This window comes from Pavona decussata, unplaced genomic scaffold (assembly GCF_977016875.1).
Source record: "Pavona decussata unplaced genomic scaffold, jaPavDecu1.1 SCAFFOLD_720, whole genome shotgun sequence".
Taxonomy (NCBI): domain Eukaryota; kingdom Metazoa; phylum Cnidaria; class Anthozoa; order Scleractinia; family Agariciidae; genus Pavona; species Pavona decussata.
In genome coordinates, this window is record NW_028145903.1 from 1 (window position 1) to 15,602 (window position 15,602).

At 42.3% G+C, this 15,602-nt stretch overlaps 9 protein-coding genes and 3 pseudogenes across 9 annotated transcripts; 7 read left to right on the top strand and 5 right to left on the bottom strand.

Moving 5' to 3' along the window:
* Positions 1–1,679: 1,679 nt before the first annotated feature.
* LOC146448961 (histone H4-like) lies at positions 1,680–2,325 on the bottom strand. Its single transcript, XM_085102074.1, has one exon. It carries the CDS (start codon positions 2,097–2,099, stop codon positions 1,788–1,790), a length of 312 nt encoding a protein of 103 aa, XP_084958200.1. The 5' UTR covers positions 2,100–2,325; the 3' UTR covers positions 1,680–1,787.
* A 16-nt stretch (positions 2,326–2,341) lies between these two features.
* Positions 2,342–3,014, top strand: LOC146448962 (histone H3-like). The gene has a single exon (XM_085102073.1). The coding sequence runs from the start codon at positions 2,421–2,423 to the stop codon at positions 2,829–2,831; it is 411 nt and encodes a 136-aa protein (XP_084958199.1). The 5' UTR covers positions 2,342–2,420; the 3' UTR covers positions 2,832–3,014.
* Positions 3,015–3,236: 222 nt separating this feature from the next.
* On the top strand, positions 3,237–4,941 carry LOC146448963 (histone H1.0-B-like). The gene has a single exon (XM_085102079.1). It carries the CDS (start codon positions 3,906–3,908, stop codon positions 4,455–4,457), a length of 552 nt encoding a protein of 183 aa, XP_084958205.1. The 5' UTR covers positions 3,237–3,905; the 3' UTR covers positions 4,458–4,941.
* Positions 4,942–5,045: 104 nt separating this feature from the next.
* On the bottom strand, positions 5,046–5,619 carry LOC146448964 (histone H2B.1 pseudogene; annotated as a pseudogene).
* Positions 5,620–5,960: 341 nt separating this feature from the next.
* LOC146448965 (histone H2A) lies at positions 5,961–6,403 on the top strand. Its single transcript, XM_085102071.1, has one exon. The coding sequence runs from the start codon at positions 5,961–5,963 to the stop codon at positions 6,336–6,338; it is 378 nt and encodes a 125-aa protein (XP_084958197.1). The 3' UTR covers positions 6,339–6,403.
* Positions 6,404–7,692: 1,289 nt separating this feature from the next.
* LOC146448966 (histone H4-like) lies at positions 7,693–8,338 on the bottom strand. The gene has a single exon (XM_085102076.1). It carries the CDS (start codon positions 8,110–8,112, stop codon positions 7,801–7,803), a length of 312 nt encoding a protein of 103 aa, XP_084958202.1. The 5' UTR covers positions 8,113–8,338; the 3' UTR covers positions 7,693–7,800.
* Positions 8,339–8,354: 16 nt separating this feature from the next.
* Positions 8,355–9,027, top strand: LOC146448967 (histone H3-like). Its single transcript, XM_085102075.1, has one exon. The coding sequence runs from the start codon at positions 8,434–8,436 to the stop codon at positions 8,842–8,844; it is 411 nt and encodes a 136-aa protein (XP_084958201.1). The 5' UTR covers positions 8,355–8,433; the 3' UTR covers positions 8,845–9,027.
* A 224-nt stretch (positions 9,028–9,251) lies between these two features.
* LOC146448968 (histone H1.0-B-like) lies at positions 9,252–10,956 on the top strand. Its single transcript, XM_085102080.1, has one exon. It carries the CDS (start codon positions 9,921–9,923, stop codon positions 10,470–10,472), a length of 552 nt encoding a protein of 183 aa, XP_084958206.1. The 5' UTR covers positions 9,252–9,920; the 3' UTR covers positions 10,473–10,956.
* Positions 10,957–11,060: 104 nt separating this feature from the next.
* LOC146448969 (histone H2B.1 pseudogene) lies at positions 11,061–11,634 on the bottom strand (annotated as a pseudogene).
* Positions 11,635–11,975: 341 nt separating this feature from the next.
* Positions 11,976–12,418, top strand: LOC146448970 (histone H2A). Its single transcript, XM_085102077.1, has one exon. It carries the CDS (start codon positions 11,976–11,978, stop codon positions 12,351–12,353), a length of 378 nt encoding a protein of 125 aa, XP_084958203.1. The 3' UTR covers positions 12,354–12,418.
* A 1,289-nt stretch (positions 12,419–13,707) lies between these two features.
* Positions 13,708–14,349, bottom strand: LOC146448971 (histone H4-like). Its single transcript, XM_085102078.1, has one exon. The coding sequence runs from the start codon at positions 14,125–14,127 to the stop codon at positions 13,816–13,818; it is 312 nt and encodes a 103-aa protein (XP_084958204.1). The 5' UTR covers positions 14,128–14,349; the 3' UTR covers positions 13,708–13,815.
* Positions 14,350–14,369: 20 nt separating this feature from the next.
* LOC146448972 (histone H3-like) lies at positions 14,370–15,041 on the top strand (annotated as a pseudogene).
* Positions 15,042–15,602: the final 561 nt, after the last annotated feature.

The following is a 15,602-nucleotide window of genomic DNA, read 5'->3' on the forward strand; positions in this document are numbered from 1 at the left end:
CATCTCGAGCAGGTCTTCAATTTCCTGTTGGTCGCATCCATCGCCTTCTCCGTAAAGGTAATTACGCCGAACGAGTCGGTGCAGGGGCTCCAGTCTACTTAGCAGCAGTGTTGGAATATCTGAGTGCCGAAATTCTCGAGTTGGCCGGGAACGCTGCACGGGACAACAAGAAAAGCAGAATCATTCCTCGACACCTGCAGCTGGCTGTCCGAAATGACGAAGAATTGAACAAACTGCTTGCCGGCGTCACCATCGCCCAGGGTGGTGTCCTTCCCAACATACAGGCAGTACTTTTACCCAAGAAAGCTGAGAAGAAACAACATTAAGCTGAAGTCTTATAATTACCACCGCAAAACAAAACGGCTCTTTTAGGAGCCACCAACTGTCCAGTAAAGTCATGACCAATAATAAGCCAATGATTAATTTTTGAAGTATCAAACCTACGTAGTTCCCAAAATGCAAGGTGTATCTTTGAGAAAATTATAGAAGAAAGAAAACGGCTGAAAAACAAAAACTGTTATAGATACATACTTATACTTATAGGTACTTACTTGAAACTTACTCGCCGTTCTATTCAGTCGTAGATGAACTAAGCGCCATTTGAGGCGATAATAAATCACTTGCCTCCATTGAATATCTGCAAAAGAGAGTAAATTTTAGGCACGTAAGACAAAACAAAAGAAATGAAAGAGCTGTATGTAATCCTATCAGTAGCCCTTTCCTTGTACACCCACTCTGCGACTTTTTTCTCAGAAATGAGACAACCCCCCCCCCCAAAAAAAAAAAAAATAGAATAGAAGTTGCAGTCTAAAAAGCTTCGCAATGCAGTATTTATTAATAGCGCGTCAACGAAAGTTCACTGATCAGATTATCCCCCCCCCCCCCCCCCTTCATCCGCCATTTAGAGAATTTGCGTGACAACAGGAAATATTTCGGTAGAATGATGAGATTTCCAGTGTTGTGTTAAACTTTTGAACCAGTTTGTTAATTAAACGAAGTGCAACATGCGCAATATGCGATTCTAATTCAATGGGAGTGATTGTTTTTCTTTTCACGGGTGCTTGTGTGTGTGTTGCGCCCTAAAAGCGGACAAGGAACATGTTTAAATAAAGCAGGTTTAACAAAATGAAAATTGGTAACAGAAAGCTGAACCATTGGCATTGACATAGGATTCAAGTAAACTTTAACTTAACGCTTTCATTTGTGCTAAATCTGTAGTTACAGCGGTTACCAATAACACGCAAACAAAGGCATTCAAAAGAGTCGGATAAAGTTGCGTTTTGGTTAACGTCAATCAAACAAAAGCCGTTGAAATTATTTTGAATTCTGACAAGATTGCAAAGTTACCCCGGCAAGAAACTAACAATTTTACCTCGCTTAGAGAAAGTAAACTTTATTTAAATTGATTCTCGAGCCAGCTCAAGCGCAAATAAAAGGTATTTTTGAATTAAAAAGTTCAATTTTCACTGCACGTGATAATATACTCACTTGCACGCATCGCTGATTTATTATCAGGTGTAGCGATTTCAAATGTTTCATAAAAAAAACTGCTTCCTCTAAACAATGCCCATTCTTTTAGATAATCTTGCTTGGAAATCAACTTTTATTTATGAAGGAAACATTTTTAAACTGTGTTTAACTAAACAGCTTCGAAACGTGTTTAAGCCTTGGCGTGAATGCGGCATATGTATAAGTGTGAAATGCAAGTATTGGTCACAACTTTTGCGATAGTTGTTGGCTCCTAAAAGAGCCGTTTTGTTTTTTCGTAGGTAACACGCAAGCAACGCTTAACCCCCGAACCCGTACAGAGTACGTCCCTGGCGTTTGAGAGCGTAAACAACATCCATGGCGGTGACGGTCTTACGCTTGGCGTGCTCGGTGTAAGTCACAGCATCGCGGATTACGTTCTCTAGGAAAACTTTGAGAACTCCACGAGTCTCCTCGTAGATTAGTCCAGAAATACGCTTGACACCTCCACGGCGAGCTATGCGACGGATGGCTGGCTTGGTGATTCCCTGGATGTTATCTCGAAGAATTTTTCGGTGACGCTTAGCCCCACCTTTGCCTAGTCCTTTGCCTCCTTTACCGCGTCCTGACATATTGGTTGATATTCGAATGATTTAGCGAGTGTTCGAGATAGTGAGCTGCTGCCATCAGTGATGTTATTTAATGTCATGCAACCTGACCTCTGAGAAGACACGCATTTTATCTCTTTCTCCGTTAGCGAAAGTAAATTGCGAACTGCGTTTGTGCGCCGCCGCCGTGAATATTTTAACATGGATAATAGGACCACCAATCATATTTCGATTATCCTATCCAATCACATTACAGGGTTTTTCTAATAAATCGAGCTCATCAAAACGTTTCAAGAAACACAAATTTTGCGATCGAATTAGTCTTTGTGATCATTGTTAGCAGTCATGGCTCGTACCAAGCAAACAGCTCGAAAGTCAACCGGTGGAAAAGCTCCTCGCAAACAGCTAGCCACCAAAGCCGCTCGCAAAAGCGCCCCGGCTACTGGCGGCGTGAAGAAACCTCACCGTTACAGGCCCGGTACAGTGGCTCTTCGAGAAATCCGACGTTATCAGAAATCAACGGAATTACTGATCCGTAAGCTTCCATTCCAGCGTCTTGTTCGAGAAATCGCACAGGATTTCAAGACTGACTTGCGGTTCCAAAGTTCGGCGGTGTTAGCGCTACAAGAGGCTAGCGAAGCTTACTTGGTCGGCCTGTTCGAGGACACCAACCTGTGTGCCATCCACGCCAAACGTGTCACCATCATGCCTAAAGACATCCAGCTGGCTCGTCGAATTCGCGGAGAGCGTGCTTAAGCGACTTCTTCGTATCAAGAAAACAAAACGGCTCTTTTAAGAGCCACCAATGGTTATAAAAGCAGTGATCAATTCTTTATGATTTGTTTTGTTTGTTCGTTTGTTTTCAAAACTGTAATCCTCGCGCTAGCGTTTGCAGTTAAGGTAAACCTTGTTATAGTAACTCGGTCCAAACTTTGTAAAAAATAAAATCCATCCGTGGTTTAAAGATTAATCAACTTAAAAAGCTCGCCATGTTCGGCTGGAAACATTTTTTTGACGCCTGTTGCAGCGTGCGCGTGCCTTCAAAACGTACGGAGGTGTGTGTTTGTCGTCTTTTTCTTGTTTAGTTGTTGTGTTTGGGCTAACCAGTTATAAAATATTGTTGCGCTAAATTCCAGGAATCTAGTAAGCCTACTCCAAATAATTTAGCCACAGTTTATATATAGCATCGTATTTAGCGCGCGCGTTCTAAAGTTCGTTATACAAATTTGACGCAATCAGCACTCATTCATGACGTCAATAAACCAAAACGCGCGCAAGCCAGCAACAAAAATTCGCATTGAACCGTCCTAAATTCATGGGCTATTGAAGCTAATTTCTCTGCCGGTCTAAGTGCAGCTATAACTGGATAGAGAAAGCTGAAGCCTTGACAACGCTTTGCTTTCCTTCGTGCTTTCGCATGTTCTTTGCGGGCTTGATAACAGTTGAAAGAAAGGTCAGGACTTCCTTCCTTAAGTACAAAAGGTACCATAGTTAATTCTTATGTAAAGATGTTTCCAAACGTTTCCTTTCGCATTGCATTGGGCTGCAGTACACGTCTCATAGAGTAGACGCGATTCTAAATGTCTCTGTTATCTACATACACAAAACCATCGAAGAAATAGATGCTAAGTGTAATAAAACTAGAAAAATTAGATGGCGTTGATCCTGGCAAACAAGCACAAACGACGTCCGAACAAAGCGTGAATAGAGTTTGAAAGTTAAATCTTGATCCCTCTGCGGTCCGCTCGATGAAATGAAAACTTTTCACGGCAATGGAACGACGTTTCATGAGAGCGATCGTTGAACTTGAAAGAGCGAAACCTTGAGAAAATGCCTGACAAAGAGAAAATCAACAAAACAGGGGCTAAAAAGCCTGCCGACCACCCGAAATTTGCGGAAATGGTGAAAGCCGCAATTGTCGCCGAGAAGAAGCGAAATGGCTCCTCGTTGCAAGCCATCGAAAAGTACATCAAGGAAAACTTCAAAGTGGGAGAGACAGCACGGCAACACATCAAATTAGCTCTTAAACGAGGCGAGGCAAACGGTCAATTCGTTCACACAAAAGGCGTAGGAGCTACGGGATCCTTCAAGGTCAACAAGAACGAGGACAAGAAAACAGCGAAGAAAGCACTCCCGGCAAAGAAAAAGCCCGCCGCTGAGTCGGTAAAGAAGGTGAAAAAACCAGCGACTAAGAGAGTTCCTGCGAAGGAAAAGTCCACTGCTAAACCTGCGAAGAAAGAGAAGAAATCCAGCACGAAGCAGACCACTACAGCCTCCAAAAACAGTAAAGTCAAGAAGCCCTTAGTTAAGAAGACGAAGGAAACTAAAGCCACCGTTAGAAAACCGGCGTCAAAGAAGGTCAAGAATGCTAGCAAGAAGTAAAACAGCCTCACTTTAACAAAACAAACGGCTCCTTTAGGAGCCACCAAATAAATAAAAGCAATGACCAAGCGAAAATGAACTGAAACATTAGAATTCGCGTTTGTAAATCCCATGTAATTCCCATGTAAATCACAGCAGCTAGTTTAATCACGCCTTAGTAGGGTATCCGAACTAGTAACCGGAAAGTCTCGGAATTTCTTTTTCCGAGTTTGTCTGCGTCATTACTGAATAATACATCATTCTGGGAAGAAAATTTGTTTGTGGGAACTTAGTATCGATTTTATAGAGTCACGCTTTGCTTTTTTTTTTTCTTGTGTCTCTTCTACGAAAATCTCTTGAAAGTCACATTTTCAGCGCGTGAAAGTTTGTTGTGGACGAGGTTGCATGTACATGGGCGAATGACTCGTTACTCATGTAAATCACAGAAGAGAAATTTTGTTTATAGGAACTTTGTAGCGAAATTCTAAGAGTCACACTTTGCTTTTTGTTTGTTCATTTTTGCGTCCATTCTACGAAAATCTCTTTAAAGTTACATTTTGAGCGCATACCAGAGAAGAAAATTTGTCTGTTGGAACTTTATTTCGAATTTATAATGATCTGGTTGTATTAAACTGAAACTTTTGAAAAGTGTTGTTGTTTGTGTCTTCACCTAGCAGTTTTATTTAATACTAACACGACATTGTGACCAGTGTTGGGTATTGCTTTCATGAGATTTGGTGGCTCCTAAAAGAGCCGTTGTTGTTGTTGTTTTGGCATTTCACAGGTTTCACTTGCTACTGGTATACTTCGTCACGGCCTTAGTGCCCTCACTGACGGCGTGTTTGGCTAGTTCACCGGGCAGAAGCAGCCTGATGGCGGTTTGGATTTCGCGGGAACTGATGGTAGACTTCTTGTTGTAGTGGGCAAGGCGGGAAGATTCCGTAGCGATGCGCTCGAAGATATCGTTGACGAACGAGTTCATAATACCCATGGCTTTGCTGGAGATTCCAGTGTCAGGGTGAACCTGTTTCAAGACCTTGTAGATGTAGATCGCATAGCTTTCCTTTCTCTTTCCTCGCTTCTTCTTCTTGCCCGAGCCATCGACCGCGCCCGACTTAGCCTTGCCTGCTCTCTTCTCGCCCTTTTTTGCGGCAGGTACTTTTGGTGCCATGAGTGCTTAGTTGTGGATAAATCGCTTAGATTTTCAAAATCAGCTTCTATAACTCAAGTCTACGCAAGTTCTATTTATCCCAGCAAATTCAATGGATCAATTAACATGCGGATCGAAATTGCGGCCTTCTCACCTGATTGGTTGTTGCTTAAAAGTGAGACGCCGATAAAGTCAACAAAGGCGGGAAGAGTTATTTTGCATATCTTTTGAAAGTGAAAGTGGAGGTTTGATTGGTGCGTTTTGATCCGCCAAATTCCTGGCTAGTGAAATAAATTCGGCGTTGATGGGTGGTGAGTAATGATCACTTCAATCAAGTTTGATCGCCGGCTAAGACAGAAAACTTTTAAGGCAAAATGACAGGGCGCGGTAAAGGTAAAGCTCAAGGCACCAAGTCTAAGACACGCTCATCTCGAGCAGGTCTTCAATTTCCTGTTGGTCGCATCCATCGCCTTCTCCGTAAAGGTAATTACGCCGAACGAGTCGGTGCAGGGGCTCCAGTCTACTTAGCAGCAGTGTTGGAATATCTGAGTGCCGAAATTCTCGAGTTGGCCGGGAACGCTGCACGGGACAACAAGAAAAGCAGAATCATTCCTCGACACCTGCAGCTGGCTGTCCGAAATGACGAAGAATTGAACAAACTGCTTGCCGGCGTCACCATCGCCCAGGGTGGTGTCCTTCCCAACATACAGGCAGTACTTTTACCCAAGAAAGCTGAGAAGAAACAACATTAAGCTGAAGTCTTATAATTACCACCGCAAAACAAAACGGCTCTTTTAGGAGCCACCAACTGTCCAGTAAAGTCATGACCAATAATAAGCCAATGATTAATTTTTGAAGTATCAAACCTACGTAGTTCCCAAAATGCAAGGTGTATCTTTGAGAAAATTATAGAAGAAAGAAAACGGCTGAAAAACAAAAACTGTTATAGATACATACTTATACTTATAGGTACTTACTTGAAACTTACTCGCCGTTCTATTCAGTCGTAGATGAACTAAGCGCCATTTGAGGCGATAATAAATCACTTGCCTCCATTGAATATCTGCAAAAGAGAGTAAATTTTAGGCACGTAAGACAAAACAAAAGAAATGAAAGAGCTGTATGTAATCCTATCAGTAGCCCTTTCCTTGTACACCCACTCTGCGACTTTTTTCTCAGAAATGAGACAACCCCCCCCCCCAAAAAAAAAAAAAAATAGAATAGAAGTTGCAGTCTAAAAAGCTTCGCAATGCAGTATTTATTAATAGCGCGTCAACGAAAGTTCACTGATCAGATTATCCCCCCCCCCCCCCCCCTTCATCCGCCATTTAGAGAATTTGCGTGACAACAGGAAATATTTCGGTAGAATGATGAGATTTCCAGTGTTGTGTTAAACTTTTGAACCAGTTTGTTAATTAAACGAAGTGCAACATGCGCAATATGCGATTCTAATTCAATGGGAGTGATTGTTTTTCTTTTCACGGGTGCTTGTGTGTGTGTTGCGCCCTAAAAGCGGACAAGGAACATGTTTAAATAAAGCAGGTTTAACAAAATGAAAATTGGTAACAGAAAGCTGAACCATTGGCATTGACATAGGATTCAAGTAAACTTTAACTTAACGCTTTCATTTGTGCTAAATCTGTAGTTACAGCGGTTACCAATAACACGCAAACAAAGGCATTCAAAAGAGTCGGATAAAGTTGCGTTTTGGTTAACGTCAATCAAACAAAAGCCGTTGAAATTATTTTGAATTCTGACAAGATTGCAAAGTTACCCCGGCAAGAAACTAACAATTTTACCTCGCTTAGAGAAAGTAAACTTTATTTAAATTGATTCTCGAGCCAGCTCAAGCGCAAATAAAAGGTATTTTTGAATTAAAAAGTTCAATTTTCACTGCACGTGATAATATACTCACTTGCACGCATCGCTGATTTATTATCAGGTGTAGCGATTTCAAATGTTTCATAAAAAAAACTGCTTCCTCTAAACAATGCCCATTCTTTTAGATAATCTTGCTTGGAAATCAACTTTTATTTATGAAGGAAACATTTTTAAACTGTGTTTAACTAAACAGCTTCGAAACGTGTTTAAGCCTTGGCGTGAATGCGGCATATGTATAAGTGTGAAATGCAAGTATTGGTCACAACTTTTGCGATAGTTGTTGGCTCCTAAAAGAGCCGTTTTGTTTTTTCGTAGGTAACACGCAAGCAACGCTTAACCCCCGAACCCGTACAGAGTACGTCCCTGGCGTTTGAGAGCGTAAACAACATCCATGGCGGTGACGGTCTTACGCTTGGCGTGCTCGGTGTAAGTCACAGCATCGCGGATTACGTTCTCTAGGAAAACTTTGAGAACTCCACGAGTCTCCTCGTAGATTAGTCCAGAAATACGCTTGACACCTCCACGGCGAGCTATGCGACGGATGGCTGGCTTGGTGATTCCCTGGATGTTATCTCGAAGAATTTTTCGGTGACGCTTAGCCCCACCTTTGCCTAGTCCTTTGCCTCCTTTACCGCGTCCTGACATATTGGTTGATATTCGAATGATTTAGCGAGTGTTCGAGATAGTGAGCTGCTGCCATCAGTGATGTTATTTAATGTCATGCAACCTGACCTCTGAGAAGACACGCATTTTATCTCTTTCTCCGTTAGCGAAAGTAAATTGCGAACTGCGTTTGTGCGCCGCCGCCGTGAATATTTTAACATGGATAATAGGACCACCAATCATATTTCGATTATCCTATCCAATCACATTACAGGGTTTTTCTAATAAATCGAGCTCATCAAAACGTTTCAAGAAACACAAATTTTGCGATCGAATTAGTCTTTGTGATCATTGTTAGCAGTCATGGCTCGTACCAAGCAAACAGCTCGAAAGTCAACCGGTGGAAAAGCTCCTCGCAAACAGCTAGCCACCAAAGCCGCTCGCAAAAGCGCCCCGGCTACTGGCGGCGTGAAGAAACCTCACCGTTACAGGCCCGGTACAGTGGCTCTTCGAGAAATCCGACGTTATCAGAAATCAACGGAATTACTGATCCGTAAGCTTCCATTCCAGCGTCTTGTTCGAGAAATCGCACAGGATTTCAAGACTGACTTGCGGTTCCAAAGTTCGGCGGTGTTAGCGCTACAAGAGGCTAGCGAAGCTTACTTGGTCGGCCTGTTCGAGGACACCAACCTGTGTGCCATCCACGCCAAACGTGTCACCATCATGCCTAAAGACATCCAGCTGGCTCGTCGAATTCGCGGAGAGCGTGCTTAAGCGACTTCTTCGTATCAAGAAAACAAAACGGCTCTTTTAAGAGCCACCAATGGTTATAAAAGCAGTGATCAATTCTTTATGATTTGTTTTGTTTGTTCGTTTGTTTTCAAAACTGTAATCCTCGCGCTAGCGTTTGCAGTTAAGGTAAACCTTGTTATAGTAACTCGGTCCAAACTTTGTAAAAAATAAAATCCATCCGTGGTTTAAAGATTAATCAACTTAAAAAGCTCGCCATGTTCGGCTGGAAACATTTTTTTGACGCCTGTTGCAGCGTGCGCGTGCCTTCAAAACGTACGGAGGTGTGTGTTTGTCGTCTTTTTCTTGTTTAGTTGTTGTGTTTGGGCTAACCAGTTATATAAAATATTGTTGCGCTAAATTCCAGGAATCTAGTAAGCCTACTCCAAATAATTTAGCCACAGTTTATATATAGCATCGTATTTAGCGCGCGCGTTCTAAAGTTCGTTATACAAATTTGACGCAATCAGCACTCATTCATGACGTCAATAAACCAAAACGCGCGCAAGCCAGCAACAAAAATTCGCATTGAACCGTCCTAAATTCATGGGCTATTGAAGCTAATTTCTCTGCCGGTCTAAGTGCAGCTATAACTGGATAGAGAAAGCTGAAGCCTTGACAACGCTTTGCTTTCCTTCGTGCTTTCGCATGTTCTTTGCGGGCTTGATAACAGTTGAAAGAAAGGTCAGGACTTCCTTCCTTAAGTACAAAAGGTACCATAGTTAATTCTTATGTAAAGATGTTTCCAAACGTTTCCTTTCGCATTGCATTGGGCTGCAGTACACGTCTCATAGAGTAGACGCGATTCTAAATGTCTCTGTTATCTACATACACAAAACCATCGAAGAAATAGATGCTAAGTGTAATAAAACTAGAAAAATTAGATGGCGTTGATCCTGGCAAACAAGCACAAACGACGTCCGAACAAAGCGTGAATAGAGTTTGAAAGTTAAATCTTGATCCCTCTGCGGTCCGCTCGATGAAATGAAAACTTTTCACGGCAATGGAACGACGTTTCATGAGAGCGATCGTTGAACTTGAAAGAGCGAAACCTTGAGAAAATGCCTGACAAAGAGAAAATCAACAAAACAGGGGCTAAAAAGCCTGCCGACCACCCGAAATTTGCGGAAATGGTGAAAGCCGCAATTGTCGCCGAGAAGAAGCGAAATGGCTCCTCGTTGCAAGCCATCGAAAAGTACATCAAGGAAAACTTCAAAGTGGGAGAGACAGCACGGCAACACATCAAATTAGCTCTTAAACGAGGCGAGGCAAACGGTCAATTCGTTCACACAAAAGGCGTAGGAGCTACGGGATCCTTCAAGGTCAACAAGAACGAGGACAAGAAAACAGCGAAGAAAGCACTCCCGGCAAAGAAAAAGCCCGCCGCTGAGTCGGTAAAGAAGGTGAAAAAACCAGCGACTAAGAGAGTTCCTGCGAAGGAAAAGTCCACTGCTAAACCTGCGAAGAAAGAGAAGAAATCCAGCACGAAGCAGACCACTACAGCCTCCAAAAACAGTAAAGTCAAGAAGCCCTTAGTTAAGAAGACGAAGGAAACTAAAGCCACCGTTAGAAAACCGGCGTCAAAGAAGGTCAAGAATGCTAGCAAGAAGTAAAACAGCCTCACTTTAACAAAACAAACGGCTCCTTTAGGAGCCACCAAATAAATAAAAGCAATGACCAAGCGAAAATGAACTGAAACATTAGAATTCGCGTTTGTAAATCCCATGTAATTCCCATGTAAATCACAGCAGCTAGTTTAATCACGCCTTAGTAGGGTATCCGAACTAGTAACCGGAAAGTCTCGGAATTTCTTTTTCCGAGTTTGTCTGCGTCATTACTGAATAATACATCATTCTGGGAAGAAAATTTGTTTGTGGGAACTTAGTATCGATTTTATAGAGTCACGCTTTGCTTTTTTTTTTTCTTGTGTCTCTTCTACGAAAATCTCTTGAAAGTCACATTTTCAGCGCGTGAAAGTTTGTTGTGGACGAGGTTGCATGTACATGGGCGAATGACTCGTTACTCATGTAAATCACAGAAGAGAAATTTTGTTTATAGGAACTTTGTAGCGAAATTCTAAGAGTCACACTTTGCTTTTTGTTTGTTCATTTTTGCGTCCATTCTACGAAAATCTCTTTAAAGTTACATTTTGAGCGCATACCAGAGAAGAAAATTTGTCTGTTGGAACTTTATTTCGAATTTATAATGATCTGGTTGTATTAAACTGAAACTTTTGAAAAGTGTTGTTGTTTGTGTCTTCACCTAGCAGTTTTATTTAATACTAACACGACATTGTGACCAGTGTTGGGTATTGCTTTCATGAGATTTGGTGGCTCCTAAAAGAGCCGTTGTTGTTGTTGTTTTGGCATTTCACAGGTTTCACTTGCTACTGGTATACTTCGTCACGGCCTTAGTGCCCTCACTGACGGCGTGTTTGGCTAGTTCACCGGGCAGAAGCAGCCTGATGGCGGTTTGGATTTCGCGGGAACTGATGGTAGACTTCTTGTTGTAGTGGGCAAGGCGGGAAGATTCCGTAGCGATGCGCTCGAAGATATCGTTGACGAACGAGTTCATAATACCCATGGCTTTGCTGGAGATTCCAGTGTCAGGGTGAACCTGTTTCAAGACCTTGTAGATGTAGATCGCATAGCTTTCCTTTCTCTTTCCTCGCTTCTTCTTCTTGCCCGAGCCATCGACCGCGCCCGACTTAGCCTTGCCTGCTCTCTTCTCGCCCTTTTTTGCGGCAGGTACTTTTGGTGCCATGAGTGCTTAGTTGTGGATAAATCGCTTAGATTTTCAAAATCAGCTTCTATAACTCAAGTCTACGCAAGTTCTATTTATCCCAGCAAATTCAATGGATCAATTAACATGCGGATCGAAATTGCGGCCTTCTCACCTGATTGGTTGTTGCTTAAAAGTGAGACGCCGATAAAGTCAACAAAGGCGGGAAGAGTTATTTTGCATATCTTTTGAAAGTGAAAGTGGAGGTTTGATTGGTGCGTTTTGATCCGCCAAATTCCTGGCTAGTGAAATAAATTCGGCGTTGATGGGTGGTGAGTAATGATCACTTCAATCAAGTTTGATCGCCGGCTAAGACAGAAAACTTTTAAGGCAAAATGACAGGGCGCGGTAAAGGTAAAGCTCAAGGCACCAAGTCTAAGACACGCTCATCTCGAGCAGGTCTTCAATTTCCTGTTGGTCGCATCCATCGCCTTCTCCGTAAAGGTAATTACGCCGAACGAGTCGGTGCAGGGGCTCCAGTCTACTTAGCAGCAGTGTTGGAATATCTGAGTGCCGAAATTCTCGAGTTGGCCGGGAACGCTGCACGGGACAACAAGAAAAGCAGAATCATTCCTCGACACCTGCAGCTGGCTGTCCGAAATGACGAAGAATTGAACAAACTGCTTGCCGGCGTCACCATCGCCCAGGGTGGTGTCCTTCCCAACATACAGGCAGTACTTTTACCCAAGAAAGCTGAGAAGAAACAACATTAAGCTGAAGTCTTATAATTACCACCGCAAAACAAAACGGCTCTTTTAGGAGCCACCAACTGTCCAGTAAAGTCATGACCAATAATAAGCCAATGATTAATTTTTGAAGTATCAAACCTACGTAGTTCCCAAAATGCAAGGTGTATCTTTGAGAAAATTATAGAAGAAAGAAAACGGCTGAAAAACAAAAACTGTTATAGATACATACTTATACTTATAGGTACTTACTTGAAACTTACTCGCCGTTCTATTCAGTCGTAGATGAACTAAGCGCCATTTGAGGCGATAATAAATCACTTGCCTCCATTGAATATCTGCAAAAGAGAGTAAATTTTAGGCACGTAAGACAAAACAAAAGAAATGAAAGAGCTGTATGTAATCCTATCAGTAGCCCTTTCCTTGTACACCCACTCTGCGACTTTTTTCTCAGAAATGAGACAACCCCCCCCCCCAAAAAAAAAAAAAATAGAATAGAAGTTGCAGTCTAAAAAGCTTCGCAATGCAGTATTTATTAATAGCGCGTCAACGAAAGTTCACTGATCAGATTATCCCCCCCCCCCCCCCCCCTTCATCCGCCATTTAGAGAATTTGCGTGACAACAGGAAATATTTCGGTAGAATGATGAGATTTCCAGTGTTGTGTTAAACTTTTGAACCAGTTTGTTAATTAAACGAAGTGCAACATGCGCAATATGCGATTCTAATTCAATGGGAGTGATTGTTTTTCTTTTCACGGGTGCTTGTGTGTGTGTTGCGCCCTAAAAGCGGACAAGGAACATGTTTAAATAAAGCAGGTTTAACAAAATGAAAATTGGTAACAGAAAGCTGAACCATTGGCATTGACATAGGATTCAAGTAAACTTTAACTTAACGCTTTCATTTGTGCTAAATCTGTAGTTACAGCGGTTACCAATAACACGCAAACAAAGGCATTCAAAAGAGTCGGATAAAGTTGCGTTTTGGTTAACGTCAATCAAACAAAAGCCGTTGAAATTATTTTGAATTCTGACAAGATTGCAAAGTTACCCCGGCAAGAAACTAACAATTTTACCTCGCTTAGAGAAAGTAAACTTTATTTAAATTGATTCTCGAGCCAGCTCAAGCGCAAATAAAAGGTATTTTTGAATTAAAAAGTTCAATTTTCACTGCACGTGATAATATACTCACTTGCACGCATCGCTGATTTATTATCAGGTGTAGCGATTTCAAATGTTTCATAAAAAAAACTGCTTCCTCTAAACAATGCCCATTCTTTTAGATAATCTTGCTTGGAAATCAACTTTTATTTATGAAGGAAACATTTTTAAACTGTGTTTAACTAAACAGCTTCGAAACGTGTTTAAGCCTTGGCGTGAATGCGGCATATGTATAAGTGTGAAATGCAAGTATTGGTCACAACTTTTGCGATAGTTGTTGGCTCCTAAAAGAGCCGTTTTGTTTTTTCGTAGGTAACACGCAAGCAACGCTTAACCCCCGAACCCGTACAGAGTACGTCCCTGGCGTTTGAGAGCGTAAACAACATCCATGGCGGTGACGGTCTTACGCTTGGCGTGCTCGGTGTAAGTCACAGCATCGCGGATTACGTTCTCTAGGAAAACTTTGAGAACTCCACGAGTCTCCTCGTAGATTAGTCCAGAAATACGCTTGACACCTCCACGGCGAGCTATGCGACGGATGGCTGGCTTGGTGATTCCCTGGATGTTATCTCGAAGAATTTTTCGGTGACGCTTAGCCCCACCTTTGCCTAGTCCTTTGCCTCCTTTACCGCGTCCTGACATATTGGTTGATATTCGAATGATTTAGCGAGTGTTCGAGATAGTGAGCTGCTGCCATCAGTGATGTTATTTAATGTCATGCAACCTGACCTCTGAGAAGACACGCATTTTATCTCTTTCTCCGTTAGCGAAAGTAAATTGCGAACTGCGTTTGTGCGCCGCCGCCGTGAATATTTTAACATGGATAATAGGACCACCAATCATATTTCGATTATCCTATCCAATCACATTACAGGGTTTTTCTAATAAATCGAGCTCATCAAAACGTTTCAAGAAACACAAATTTTGCGATCGAATTAGTCTTTGTGATCATTGTTAGCAGTCATGGCTCGTACCAAGCAAACAGCTCGAAAGTCAACCGGTGGAAAAGCTCCTCGCAAACAGCTAGCCACCAAAGCCGCTCGCAAAAGCGCCCCGGCTACTGGCGGCGTGAAGAAACCTCACCGTTACAGGCCGGTACAGTGGCTCTTCGAGAAATCCGACGTTATCAGAAATCAACGGAATTACTGATCCGTAAGCTTCCATTCCAGCGTCTTGTTCGAGAAATCGCACAGGATTTCAAGACTGACTTGCGGTTCCAAAGTTCGGCGGTGTTAGCGCTACAAGAGGCTAGCGAAGCTTACTTGGTCGGCCTGTTCGAGGACACCAACCTGTGTGCCATCCACGCCAAACGTGTCACCATCATGCCTAAAGACATCCAGCTGGCTCGTCGAATTCGCGGAGAGCGTGCTTAAGCGACTTCTTCGTATCAAGAAAACAAAACGGCTCTTTTAAGAGCCACCAATGGTTATAAAAGCAGTGATCAATTCTTTATGATTTGTTTTGTTTGTTCGTTTGTTTTCAAAACTGTAATCCTCGCGCTAGCGTTTGCAGTTAAGGTAAACCTTGTTATAGTAACTCGGTCCAAACTTTGTAAAAAATAAAATCCATCCGTGGTTTAAAGATTAATCAACTTAAAAAGCTCGCCATGTTCGGCTGGAAACATTTTTTTGACGCCTGTTGCAGCGTGCGCGTGCCTTCAAAACGTACGGAGGTGTGTGTTTGTCGTCTTTTCTTGTTTAGTTGTTGTGTTTGGGCTAACCAGTTATAAAATATTGTTGCGCTAAATTCCAGGAATCTAGTAAGCCTACTCCAAATAATTTAGCCACAGTTTATATATAGCATCGTATTTAGCGCGCGCGTTCTAAAGTTCGTTATACAAATTTGACGCAATCAGCACTCATTCATGACGTCAATAAACCAAAACGCGCGCAAGCCAGCAACAAAAATTCGCATTGAACCGTCCTAAATTCATGGGCTATTGAAGCTAATTTCTCTGCCGGTCTAAGTGCAGCTATAACTGGATAGAGAAAGCTGAAGCCTTGACAACGCTTTGCTTTCCTTCGTGCTTTCGCATGTTCTTTGCGGGCTTGATAACAGTTGAAAGAAAGGTCAGGACTTCCTTCCTTAAGTACAAAAGGTACCATAGTTAATTCTTA

Excerpts from the sequence above, each read along its gene's own strand:
- LOC146448965 (XM_085102071.1), top strand. The coding sequence starts at position 5,961 with ATGACAGGGCGCGGTAAAGGTAAAGCTCAAGGCACCAAGTCTAAGACA.
- LOC146448967 (XM_085102075.1), top strand. The coding sequence starts at position 8,434 with ATGGCTCGTACCAAGCAAACAGCTCGAAAGTCAACCGGTGGAAAAGCT.
- LOC146448968 (XM_085102080.1), top strand. The coding sequence starts at position 9,921 with ATGCCTGACAAAGAGAAAATCAACAAAACAGGGGCTAAAAAGCCTGCC.
- LOC146448966 (XM_085102076.1), bottom strand. The coding sequence starts at position 8,112 with ATGTCAGGACGCGGTAAAGGAGGCAAAGGACTAGGCAAAGGTGGGGCT.
- LOC146448962 (XM_085102073.1), top strand. The coding sequence starts at position 2,421 with ATGGCTCGTACCAAGCAAACAGCTCGAAAGTCAACCGGTGGAAAAGCT.
- LOC146448963 (XM_085102079.1), top strand. The coding sequence starts at position 3,906 with ATGCCTGACAAAGAGAAAATCAACAAAACAGGGGCTAAAAAGCCTGCC.
- LOC146448961 (XM_085102074.1), bottom strand. The coding sequence starts at position 2,099 with ATGTCAGGACGCGGTAAAGGAGGCAAAGGACTAGGCAAAGGTGGGGCT.
- LOC146448971 (XM_085102078.1), bottom strand. The coding sequence starts at position 14,127 with ATGTCAGGACGCGGTAAAGGAGGCAAAGGACTAGGCAAAGGTGGGGCT.
- LOC146448970 (XM_085102077.1), top strand. The coding sequence starts at position 11,976 with ATGACAGGGCGCGGTAAAGGTAAAGCTCAAGGCACCAAGTCTAAGACA.